The sequence below is a fragment of the Alligator sinensis genome, unplaced genomic scaffold, assembly GCF_000455745.1.
Source record: "Alligator sinensis unplaced genomic scaffold, ASM45574v1 scaffold1801_1, whole genome shotgun sequence".
In the NCBI taxonomy this organism is placed as follows: domain Eukaryota; kingdom Metazoa; phylum Chordata; order Crocodylia; family Alligatoridae; genus Alligator; species Alligator sinensis.
Genome location: NW_005842608.1, coordinates 630267 through 643295, shown reverse-complemented (window position 1 = coordinate 643295; position 13029 = coordinate 630267). Strand labels below are relative to the sequence as shown.

Genomic DNA, 13029 nt, shown 5'->3' with positions numbered 1-13029 from the left:
GGTTGGTATAAATCACTAGGAGTTTGGCCTTTCGCTATCACCACTGAAAAATCCAGTGCGTGTTTGTCTTATTGTTTAAACAACGTACTTGTTACCACATCTGGAGTTTTCTTGGGTTTTAACTTAACTCCTAAGCTCATCTACAAGTACACATAAATATTTGTCCACAAAGAAATTTTTAATAAAAGTATTTGTACTGTAATTCCAGACCTTTTAAGCTCCTTTCTGCATTCAAAACACTATGTTGCACTTTTTGTAGCACTTTCTAGTTGACTGGTTATCAAAACTTATAACTATGAATGGTATTGTTTACATGTGTATATATTAAATGCCATATTTTTATTTTAAGCATGTTGAAAATTTGCTAATATTTCTGTACAATGTGCTTGAATCTTCATGGCTTCGATAAAATAGTTTGTTTGTTGAGTTATTTTAAAGATAAAAAGAGGCACTCAGAAAAGATGAAAATCCCGATATGTGTTTTGTGTAGTAATAAGAACTGGATTAGATCCTTAGAACTGCCTAGCCAGACCATTCAGCACCAGTATCTTTGAGTCACAAGATGACCATGACCAGGTTGATGATGAATAATAAGCACAGTAGATCAGATTCTGTTCTTTTTTATATAATATTTATTTAAAGTTAAAGACAAAACATGATAATTTAATAAATATTTAATTTTCTCTGTCATCTTTGGCTCTTTTGTGTTGTATTATTGCCTTCATGTTAGAGTTGGAACACAAGGTAAAGATAAAGGATATTGGTTGGCAACAATGGATAAGGAATAGATCACTTCTCAAAGGAAAAGGGAAATATCATACTTTTTGGTCCATTAATTTTATTTATTCATTCTTTTTTGGTTACCTAAATAAGGACACTGGTAGGAACACAAGATTTCTGGGAGCACTGCATATGGCCTTAGCACGTAAAGCAGTGTTAACAAATGTAGAGTTATAATCAAAGAAGAAAATGTTCTGAATTTTTCTGTATATACCATATTGCAGCCAGTGCACAGAAGGGAAAAAACGTAATTGTATACCCCAAACGCAATGTATCCCACTTCATAAGATATCATCCGCCCTTTATTTCAGGGCTCATATGAAATATCCACCTGTATTTCAATTTAAGCACAGTTCTGAGTTCTCAAGTTTTAGGAATACTTGGTTTGTGAGCAAGCTTTCAAACCTTGAATAACCTCACAAATAAATGGCTAAAAAATGAACAACAAGCCCAAGAGGAGTATTTCCTGCACTGGGATAATCATCATCATATTTGTACCATTCCGCCTAGTTTTTGTGTTTTACCCAAAATGCTTAACTTAAAATTTCTTTTCCTGCCCTTTCTCCCCATACACCTGCTGTGTTTTTCAACATGTTCTAGATTTCTCCAATTCTTGAAACAGAAGTCTTGCAGTGGGTTTCAGTTATGGGTACGTTATAAAGGGGTGACATTTGCCATTACCTAGTTTTGGTTTTATTTCCCTGACTATTTTTACTCTTGGGAGTAGAACTTTGAAAGTACTTCTGTAATGGACCCAACACAAAAATGACCCATGAGGCCATACACAAAGCATCTGAATTGATATTTCTTGTTAGTAATATGCAGATAAACCAAAAATTATCCCTTTAAAGACTAATGTTGGCATTACTGCAGAAATAATGGCGTTTTCTACAAAGTCCTTACATAGTCCACAATTATTGCCCATGAAGTAAAATCCTGTGTGTGAAACAAACTGAATGTAAACACATTTGCCGTAAATCAATAAAAATCAGTTTTTTATATATTTGTCCTTCGCATTAATTAGACAATGCATAATTATGACTGGTTTCCATTGTATTTCATAACTTATACTCAGTGAAACATTCTCCTGATAATGTGTGCAATTTTTTAATAATGTAGACCTCAAATCACACAATTCTTTATTGTATTTGGGGAAACATAATTTGGTGAATTATTTAGACATAGTTATGCAATATTAAAGAAATAATGAACTATATAAATTAATAAATTTTATGCTCTGTAACTTAAAGAACCAATTAAACATTGATAAATACTAGTAGTACTTTAAATTCTGACTGCTTTGGATTTTAAAAGTACTTAGCAATATTAACTGAATTGTAATGTAAAAATAAGGGTTATATTCTATAGTCATACTTCATGTATCCCCACTGACTTCAGCTGGATTACATGAAGTAGATGGCAATTAATTTGGCCCTGTATTTATGAAATATTTCAATAATCTTTTAAAATAGTCTACTTCTAAGATGAAGAGGACCTGAGGCCTTTTGCGGTAAGCTTTACTTTGACCGTTTTCACAAAAGCTTGTTTCTTTTCATAATAGGCAGCCTCGTTCACAAACGTTGGGTATACTGTAGAATCCCCTTCATATGCAATGGTTTCTCCATCACAAGTTAAAAATACTGGATCCCCTTTGTTCAATGGCTGCCAATCTTGATCCTCAGAGGAAAAAAATAAATTAAATTTATAGATGCAAATATAATTTTTAAATTCTTATTTGATGTTATAGTATGTCCTATACTGTAATCCAAACAGTATAAAATGGAATTCCCATTAAAAAAAGCTTCAAATGAAGAAGTGTGATAGATTTTACCTGTAGGCAAGGGTGAATAATAGCAATAATGTCATCGTTTTTATTCCTGGGATAGTCTACTTTCTCTATTATTCTGTAAACTTCAATTGTACATGGTGGAAATTCTTCCCCTAGAAAGGATAAATGTATCTTTAATGTCACCTCAAACAATTCTCAGTTAACAAGAACATTGTATGTACTATTTTATTTAGAATGTCTGAAATCAGACAGTTGTATCTGTTCATAGTTTGCTAGTTAGTAAGTATCTTAAGTAACATGGAAGTGTCTGTCTGAAAGTCAGATCGCTGGAAGATGACGCAGTGTGCACTGGCACACACGGCCCATGTCAGTACAGCTGCTTATACTCTATTTTGTAGATAGAGGAATTTTAATGCAATTTCTTTCTTTGGCAGAATTACACAGTATGGGATGATATTGATGGGAACTGTAAAATTCTTTGCTTCAGGTATAGACAAGAGAATCTTCAGGGGACAGGTATATTCTTACGTTGTTGTTGTTTCCATTGAAAACAGTGCCACCCAAGGTTTAGGGACAACTTTTCCAATATAATCACATCTTCATTAATGGTAGTGTAAGAATGATGTGGTAGCTTTGGTGGTCCAGAAATCATTCAAGAGGCAAGGATATCCTAGGGTGATATTTTTTATTGAACGAACTATGTAGCTGGAATAAAGTTAGACAAGCTTTCGAATGCAAGACATTTTGACAGGTTTCTGATAACAGGAAGCCAGGTACAAATCCTTACTTTCATTAATGGATTTGTTCTCATTGCATATTTAACCTTGTATAAGTGCATAATAGAAACTTATTAAACTGCATAGAAATGATTTGAGATAACTCTGTACAAAATACATCTATATAATCTTTTTTCCTTATTATAAATGTTACCATTTTCATATGAGGCTGGTTTTCTATGTACATATTCCTGCACAATACATTGTGAACATATTTGTGAGCACCCACTTTCTCTTTATGAAGCACCTTCCAGATCAAGCTTCATTATACTTATTGGTTCTCAGCACACCAATCGATAAACAAGGGCAATAGTTACTACAAAATTAAAAAATTCCTAATTCAAACTGTTATAAACTACTGCAAGACTGTTTCAGGCTGGACATAAGTAAGACTTTCTTTACTGTCCAAGCCCCCAAGGCCTGGAATAGCCTGCCATTGGAGGTGGTTCAGGCACCTACATTGAACACCTTCAAGAGTAAATTGGATGCTTATCTTGCTGGGATCCTATGACCCCAGCTGACTTCCTGCCCTAAGGGCAGGGGGCTGCACTCAATGATCTTCTGAGGTCCCTTCCAGCCCTAATGTCTATGAAATCTAATATATTATTTATTTTCTCAGTGCGATTAACAAGTCCAACATTCTTATATGTTGGCTTGGCATACTATAAATGTATGAATAGGATTACATGAGACAGTAGCAAGGCAGTAGCAAGAGATGGGACTTGAGACCCTGGGGGTTCTTCCCAGATCCATGTTGCTATGTAACACCATATAGCATGACATTCTGTGGCTGCTTAATAAAATAAGGATTGTAGTTATAAATGCCAATGGCAACATGTTTAAAACTGCTGCCTATGAAAGCTCATGCCTCTCTGAACCAGACAGAAGATGCCTGTGCTCTGGGGGTGGGGATGAGAGGCGCTTTAATTATGCTGAATACATGAAACATGGAGCGCCAATTAGCATGCTCCAGTAGATTCAGTTAATTGAGTCTGCTCCAACACGCTGTAATTACAGTGTGTCAGAGCAGTGTCCCCACACGTCTAGAGGCACACCTTGCCAGACCTTCTGCCTGACTTCAGACTAATGTGGCTAGCCACCTCTCTATCCACAAAAAAGACAATAATCTCAAATCTTTGGTTTGAGTAAGATCAATTGTAATCAATTTATTAACGCCAAAATGAATGAACTGGCCATCAATTCTGCGACAATAATATAAGTTCTCTTTGGTTGAGAGTGAGAGTGTTTTAGCTTCATCTATTAAAAAAAAAAATCTGTTTTCTTGTAATGAATTGCTAGCACAGCCCACAGGAATTCTATTTTTTCATGTTGTACTATTATTACCTTCATTAAAAATGCGCACAAAATCAAGACCATGTTTGATAATCTTCCGCATTTTGTCCAAAATATCAGCTCTAAGAACTCCTTGAGGCTGAGGTCCAACTTCAACACCTGTGCACAAATAGAAGAACTATTGATAGATGTATAAATATCTATGTTGCATATTTAGAATGCATAGTAAAAGTATTCATGCCTCTATACAAATGCCTCTCTGTGTTTACTATACATTGTATATTTAGAATGCTCTTTAAATCTGATTGAGTTTCTGTTACTTCTTCCATAAGGCAAGCAGGATTTGAGTTTATGATCAGCATAACACTTGTAGGCTGAAAAAAATAGCAGTAAATTTTTTTTTTCAGACTGCTCTTAGCTATGGAAAAGATTCAGAACTTCTCCATAATGTCTTTTAGTAAAATAACTGTTTAATTAACATTAGAGGCAAAATAATCCCAAGATTTGTCTATAGGTTAATGTCTATTGCAGTATAAATGAAGAGGCAAGCTAGTTATATTCAGGACACCATTTTTCCTCTTTTTATTTCACCATTTCTTTTTCCATCTGGCTTCTGTATCCTGCAAACCAATTTAAATGGGGACTCGTTAGGAAGCAGAATAGATCACCTATTTACCTAATCAATAGATAATCTATTTACCAAATATTTACCAAATATTTACCAAGCAAATGGATGCCACTGATCACAGAGTATGTACAATTTAATGAAAATTAAGTGTGAAACAAAAATGTCTAGAACAAGACACTTATTGTTCAGTGATCTTAACTTTCATATTTACCAACAGGATGCTTTGCTATAGATCGAGTTGTTGCATATTTCAAGTTAGGATGCTCAATCAGGAAAACAGGACAGCTTTCTGGAGCCAAAGCGTTCTGTGAAGAATTATTTAAAAATGTCTTTGTTATGCAAATATTTAAAAATGCTGTTGTGTTACAGAAGACTACTGATGCAGAAGTGATTTACACAGTGTCTTCAATATGTTGCTTTTATTTCACGGCTCTAAAATAAGTAGGGCATCTTTAGAAAATATACAAAGCTATATTTGTTGGTCTGCCTTCCCCAAGCTCATGCCAGGCATGCTCCACTGAACTTTGCATGCTAATATAAATGAACACAGTTCCAGCCTTAGGTTACCAACAGGAAGAGAAATCTCTAATTTTTGAAAGAGCAGTGTTTCAAAAACTAAAATCAAGCTGCTTTAGCTTAAATTTCAAATATTTTTCTTTTAGTTGAATTTAAATTCTGTTATGAGACACAGTGATTTAATACATTTCCTCAACATGGTTTGGCGTAATGCAGGACTAGGACTTCCTTTTTAGATTACTGCCTATTATTTCTTCTATTGACCTTGCTGCTATACGCCAGACTTCATATGGTTGCAGCAATAAGCTGACTATGTCTTCTAACACTATATAAAAAGAAGAAACATCTTATGTTGAAACATATCCTTAAATATCTTGTCTTGCAGCATATGAATTCAGGGTTGGATTTTCAAAAGTACCAAGTATTGGCCTATCTTTGCTGCCATTTAAAGTTCACAAGAAGACTGCTAAGAACGTCAATAAGAACAGTTAGGTTGCACTTCTGAAAATCCCGTCTCAAACCGGTATCAGCTACATTACCAACAATATTTACACTTCCTTCTAGGACTTGTTAGAATTACAACTAGTATTTATTCCTGGATCTAACTTCATTTATTTTTCATGTTTGTATATTATGTAATTAGCATAATAATTACATAATTACTATACTTATTTTTCCTTTCTCATCTTAATTGATCAAACTTCAGGACAAACCAATATAAAAGCAGGGCAATATTATTTAAGGATTTTGAAGTAGAGGTCACTGTATTTTTTGTCTTCTTTTTTCAGTGGTGTTCCTATCGGTTTTAAAGATTACAACAGATTTAAATCTGTACAATCATATCAGACCAAACTGAATAATAATCTCATATATTAGATAATTCTATCATTAATTTATTTATTTTTATCCAGCTTTTTGGAAAATATAAAAATTACAAATTTTAATAAAGGCATTAAGTTATTATACAGGAACAGAGTTCAAATTATGGGGGAGTTCAGGGGCGGGGGTGAGCCCGCACATAAGCGACAGGAGCCCCTCTGTAAGATTAGAAAATCATAACCTGGGGGTGTCTCTGATTTTATTAAGGCATCATGATGGGCAGCCAATTTTTTTGCAGACACCCCAAGAGTCAGTGTAATTCAAACCCTGTACAGGAATACAGTCTTTCAAATGCATATCAAAATATATATGTAATAGTTTATTAAAAATTAGTTTTACCTTAATATAATGAAACATTTGCATTATAAAGTCATTCCCGGAGTTTTCAAGAATAAGAGTACCACCCATGTTAGAAGTTGTGTTGTGAAGATCAAAAATAAGGTCATAGGCAACATCACTACCTTTTGGACCAAATAAATTATTGATTTCCTGAGCCTTTCTTACTTCATATGGAATATCTTCCATCACTTTTCTGCTGTTAATATTAATACAAAAAGATTAAAGCCATTTTAGGTCTCTGCAGTCAACAAAACTGTGTAATCTTTTCATTTGGTTTTTTTTCCTGATTTAATACAATTGATAATCACCCTATCAAACTGGCTAGCAGGAGTTTGTACTTGATTCAACAGGTATTATTGTTCATGGGGAAATATGTCTTACTGTTGTCCCTTTCAGTAAAATGCAAAATTTGTCACTCAATCTACACTGGTCTTTCCTACTTTGATTTTAATTCTTTATGCTGGCTCCCAGTTTACACTGGCTGAAATTCTCTCTCCCCAGGCAGAAAATCACGACAGGGCTTATCCACCACCTAAAACCATTGCTAGGACCTATCCAACTTCTACTGGAAAGGAAGCCTTTCAGCAGTTAATTCCTACCCTAAAATCATGGACTTCATCAACAAGATCCTTCATAGTTTGCTTCCTTTTCTCTCTCTCTTTTTTTTTTAACTTGCAACCTACTTTTCATACTCTGATCAGGTTCTTAAGACCTTTTGTTTTAGGCCCTCTTGTCCCATAAAACAGCCCATGTGCGTAGACAATCACATTCTTGAAACCATAATGTTGCTACCTGCAACTCTTTCCTTCAAGATTTTGTTAAGTTTCCTCTCAGTAGGCACATCTACATGTGAAATGAACACAGCCAAATAAACTCCGGTGCAGTTCATGCCAGAGTTTATTGCTCCCAAGTGCCGTGTTTGCATGTGCACCTGGGACTGCAGCACACTGAGCCAGGGCACAGCAGCCCTGGCTGGCAGGAGGCCTTGGGGGGTCAGCCTGCCAGCCTGGGGCTGCTCCAACCCAGCTCAGCTTGTGCCCCAGCCAGACCCTCCGCAGCATGACTGCTACAGTCTGGAGCTAGCCAGCAGGCAGCCCCTGCACTGAAGCACCCTTGTGCCCCAGCTAGCCCTATCAGCATCTACACCTGTGTTGCAGCAGAGTAAACAACTCTGCCATAGGATAGTAATTGTGTCCGGTAGTACCATCCTACCCCAGAGCTAAGTAGTTCATTCTGGCCTAACAGCACTGTGCATGTACACACTGACTAAACAGCTCCACAGTAAACATCTCGTGTAGATGTGCCTGGTGTTTTTAAATCAAATGTTTTAAATGTGATTTATTATACCTTGTCAGTTATTAATTTAATTACAAGCAGGCATGTGACATGTCTGATATGGTGTACTTATGTTAATCTAATACATTTTTTAGGTCTGCATTTGAAAATGGATATAAGGTCTCTGGATATAAGAGAAAGAACTAAGTGCTTTCAGCAAAATTACATCCCATTTGAAGTCAATGGGAGTTGTGCCTTTGTGTTCAGTAGGATTAGGGCTTCACCCTCTCTTTTCATAAGGTCTCCACCTCAACTATAAAATGTAAAACAATCTAAATATAGAAGGTCTGGGTGATCTGTTAAGATTTACCGAAGAATATTAGCAAAAGTTTTATATAAAAATCCTTATTAACCCAATATTTATTAAAACATTTTATTTTCAAACCAGGTGAAATTAAATAAATCAGGAAAAATAAGTTGTTCTAAATGCATAGGATAAGTAAACAATTAAAAGGCTGACGCAGAACTTTGCTACCAAATATGATTTACCTTAATTTATGCGACAAGCAATATATATTATCACTAGAAAAAGCCAAATTAAAGTGCACATGAAAATGCACAGCTGCCTTGTAAAAATAGCTGAATGCGTAAAATGTGTGTGCAATAAACGCTCTTAACTTTCATCCACATTTCCTATGAAGACCTTTGCATTACCAAACTGCCTGTTAACAAAGATATGCTAAACATAAAAAAGCTACCAAAGGCCACTTCAAGCACTGATATGTTAACAGAATTAAGTTTTCATGAAAAATAATGTTTACAAATGTAAGTTAGGCCTTTGTAATCTGTACACCTACATTACTTTTTAAACTTCTTTTCAGCTTAATTTAACATACAAAATCCAGTGTGATCACTTATTTCATTGACAATTTCCTGGTACCATGTTGCTATATTGTACATATTTCCATTTTGGCTGTTTTGACATTTCATTTTATGCTATTTATAACCGAAATTAAAAATATTCCTCCAATTTGTAGGACACTTGTAATTTTTCCCAGACACTCAATATATTGATCTTTATTTAAATAACTGTGTGATTTAATATCTGCTACATTGCTGCCAGTAAGGAGCATTAAGAATAGCCCCAAAGCTGAATTGCATAAGATGTTTATTTCAGGACGTGAGAAATGACACTGCAATTCAGGGTAACAGCAGTACTTAGCTTTAGACAAATAGAACAAATCCAATATTGATTTTTAAACACAGTCTTTAAGTTTCTGTGACAGTTTGCCTCCTGTTGCACAAACGCTCTATACAGTGCATCAGCAAAGTACATGCTATTTAGTCTTTTCAGGCTAAAGGTCATGATTGCTTATGTGCTTGAATCCTCACAATAGTAGTAGAGATCATGTTAACATTTTAACAGTAAAATTATGCTATACATGCCTGACAACTCTTAAGGAAAAGATCTAAAAATACACAAGGCACGCTTGTTCTTACCCAAGATTATCAGGGTCAAAAACACGGTTCAGGTCACAGTCAATATATCTAGTACATTTCTTCACAGCTCTTGGGTTGGTAATAAATGGTGTCACTTGGAGCCCTGATCTCTGAATCTCAGCTCCATTCTTTTGCCAATGCTTGACTAGAAATACCCCTGATAACTCATTGCCATGAGTTCCTCCAAAGATAGCAACCCTTTGCACAGGAGCCTCGAGAACAACAGAACAGGAAGTCATTCTGTTAAGCAGCTTTAATGGTTGCTGAAACTGAAACAGAAAATAACAGAAAAGTAAAACTTTTGTTCCTAAGAACAGACAAAAAAAAGTTGACTTATTATCTGAAATCCCTTAAGTCTGTTGAGGTCAGATGTTAACTGAAGTGTATTAACGTTTGTCTAACAGCATTAGCTTTCTCTTACAACATGTGGGTGGTGCTAAGTTGATATTCCTCCCTCTTAAGACCTGCCTCCTTATACCATATTTGGACAGCAATATGTATAAATCAACAAAACATACATTCATAAAGTTGAAAATCTAATTCCTTCAGGCAGCCCATAATGCTATGCAGTAAAAAAATCAAATACTATGCCAATGAAAAACTTTAAGACTTAATTTGTACTGTGAAACAATATTCATACTCCATATGTTCACAATCTCTGAAATTCTATCACTTCAAATTAGACGCACCAAATATAATCCTGCATCATTATATGTGTGCATTATCACATAGCCAGTATAGTAGGAAAAAGTGAAGTGTTTAAAGTGAACAGAAAAAATCCCCAACAAAATACAATTCGTATTCTGATTTAGATATTACATGAGACCCTCCCAAGGATTACAACCTGGAAATGATGGGGAGACTTGTGACCTCAAGAGCGGTGACTTCTGGAGTTTTGACTCCTGGTAGGGTCCCCGTGGTGGCAATAACAAGGAATAATATTTAGACCCCAAGACTGTTAACTAATCTCCAAGTACAATGAACTTCTTAAAGTGTGTTGGCTATATTTTTTACAATTTTATAATGCATATCAGTGAATAGGGGGCATTAATTAAAAATTTTAATCCAGTATGTTCATAACTCTAATGTTCTTAGCCTCAAAATGTCTTTGGGATCCGTTAGCATGGGCTTTGGTATCAGTGCAGATGATTTACCTGGCATTTTCTATTTTTAACTTCTATGATTCTATTATACAAAAAATATGCCTGACTGCCATGCAGCATATAAAATCTACTCCCCAAAATACTTAATAAGAGCCATTCATCATAAAAAGAAGCAAAAGTGGAATCAGCTATTGCAACAGGAGTCACCTCACAGGCAGTGCAGCAGCAACACAGGAGAGAATCACAGCAGCAGTACTCAGAACATAGTTGGTCCAGTACAAGGTATCACTGTAAGAAAGTCTTGCCTCTTCTCAACAAAATAAATGAATGTAGAGGACAAAGGAACACATCATTTATTCTTTCCTTTCCGAATCCTTGCAAGTCAACAACCCGAATTCTTGTAACTGAATAATTGTTCCATAATCTCAACCACAACTACCATTAAGAAATTCCTGAAAGGAAAGCTAGATTAAGCAGCAATTATGTGAGTTTCGTAACACCCTAGGAATGTTTTACATTACATCTTCAAACCATAATGAAGTCTCCTGCAACCCTAAGCTGACTTTGATTCCCCTAGGTGGGTCCAAGCTTTGTGATGTAAGCCAAGAACAGATATACACCCTTGATCTAAAGGCTTCTTTTATGAAGTTGTTGCAACTTTTGCAACTCCTACAGGAGGGGGTGGAGGGGAAAACCCAGGCTAGGAACAGAAATTACGTATAAACCGGTAAAAGTGATCGGAAAATGGTTCAAATCTGTAACACAGCAGAAGTTCAGTGCACATAAATTGCTTTCAAAATGGCTAAAACCATTTTAAGATAAACCTGGATGGAGGTAGTATCAAATTTAACTGATTTAGATTATTGAACTTGTCTCAGATCCCAGTTCTTTCTGTAGGTGGCACTGAGCTTTACTTCTTGTAGTAGCACTTGCCCACCATATAGATACACATAAACATTATGTTTCAAGAGTATAAAAGATACATGTTCGCCAAGATTTGCTTTCCTTCTGTTACAGTTTATATTTCAACAATCAAGCAAAGAGATCTCCAGTCTCTGAGACAGGTTTTATAAGCAAGACAAGATTGATATGCTGTAGATATAAGCAAAGAACGATGAATACAGGATGCACGCAGGACTAAATCTAAAGGTGGTGTATCCCCATAAAAAATGTACACGTTACATTTGAACCCTCGCACGTAGATGTAGTGATCCTTGTGGTGATTCAGTGTGGCTGGACTCTTCATTGCAACACGTACAATCACTTCTACATGTTGGTAAGTTGTCAGTTTAGAGAGAGGGAACTATAGTAAATAATTTATTAAATAAAACAATAGTTATATTTTACACCAAAGACCTGTTTTTACCGTCCTTTGACCCCATTCCCAGTGGTAATGATGCCAAAGCTATTATTTCCACACTGCCTGAACAAATGACTCGCACTTTGAATCCTGTTTTATGGAACGCAAACAGCTCAGCACTTAGGGGAAGTAAACTGTCAAATGCAAATACACAGTGCTAGTAAATCCAGTTTCTCTTTTATTTCTGAATGTCGTATAATGTTTATAATTCCCTGCAAAAGGTTGAGCGAAATAGAGCCGTTGTTTATGCACTTACCTCATTTAACATGCAAGAAGTTTGTCTCGCAAGAAGAGCTTAAACAGAAAAGATACGGTGCATTTCCAGACATGAGTTGAGGACTCAAGCCATGGAGGCTTCTTTTATACCCTTATAACAAGTTAACTTCCAAAGAATTGTTAACTCCTAGTTTCCCAGTACTAATTATAGAGTGGATTTGTGGCCCTACAGAAAAAGAAAACTTTGAGAGGTTTACATTCTTCTTGGTTACAATGCTGGCAACTACGCACAGCTAGGATGTTGGCAACCATCCCTTATTACTGCGTTTCGCCGCTCCCACAATGTATACCCTTGGAAAACGTGTCAGGCAAGTAGTTGGTTTGTTTTAATGCTGCGGTTTATGTTGTTGTAGATTTATTTATTTGGATTTGCAACAGTACAAAAGGAGGCATAGCAAGAAATGGAAGATACCATAATATCATTATTCACGATGACCAACAACGTAGTTTAAAATGTTTTCTAGAGGGGGTCTTCTGTCTGTATTCAAGTGATCCGCTCTAAGGACAGAGAGCAA

At 35.7% G+C, this 13029-nt stretch overlaps 1 protein-coding gene across 3 annotated transcripts; it reads right to left on the bottom strand.

The window, feature by feature from the left end:
- Positions 1-264: 264 nt before the first annotated feature.
- ASPA (aspartoacylase) lies at positions 265-12584 on the bottom strand. Of its 3 annotated transcripts, none has more exons than XM_006033100.3 (7): positions 12495-12584; positions 9776-10044; positions 7001-7196; positions 5478-5571; positions 4690-4797; positions 2612-2721; positions 265-2457 (listed from the first exon to the last, which is right to left on the bottom strand). In XM_006033100.3, the coding sequence occupies exons 1-7, from the start codon at positions 12504-12506 to the stop codon at positions 2260-2262; spliced, it is 987 nt and encodes a 328-aa protein (XP_006033162.1). In that variant the 5' UTR covers positions 12507-12584; the 3' UTR covers positions 265-2259. The 3 variants fall into 3 exon arrangements, with proteins under 3 accessions (XP_006033162.1, XP_025070659.1, XP_025070660.1); XM_025214874.1 differs by having other exon boundaries at positions 7001-7193; XM_025214875.1 differs by lacking the exon at positions 12495-12584 and adding an exon at positions 12061-12158.
- Between the last annotated feature and the right edge of the window lie 445 nt (positions 12585-13029).

What these genes read in the sequence shown, in the direction of transcription:
- ASPA (XM_006033100.3), bottom strand. An exon ending in AAATGTTTCATTATATTAAG is followed by an intron (nt 5,572 to 7,000) that starts GTAAAACTAATT and finishes AATTCTTCACAG; the next exon opens with AACGCTTTGGCTCCAGAAAG. An exon ending in TGTGCGCATTTTTAATGAAG is followed by an intron (nt 2,722 to 4,689) that starts GTAATAATAGTA and finishes TATCCTTTCTAG; the next exon opens with GGGAAGAATTTCCACCATGT.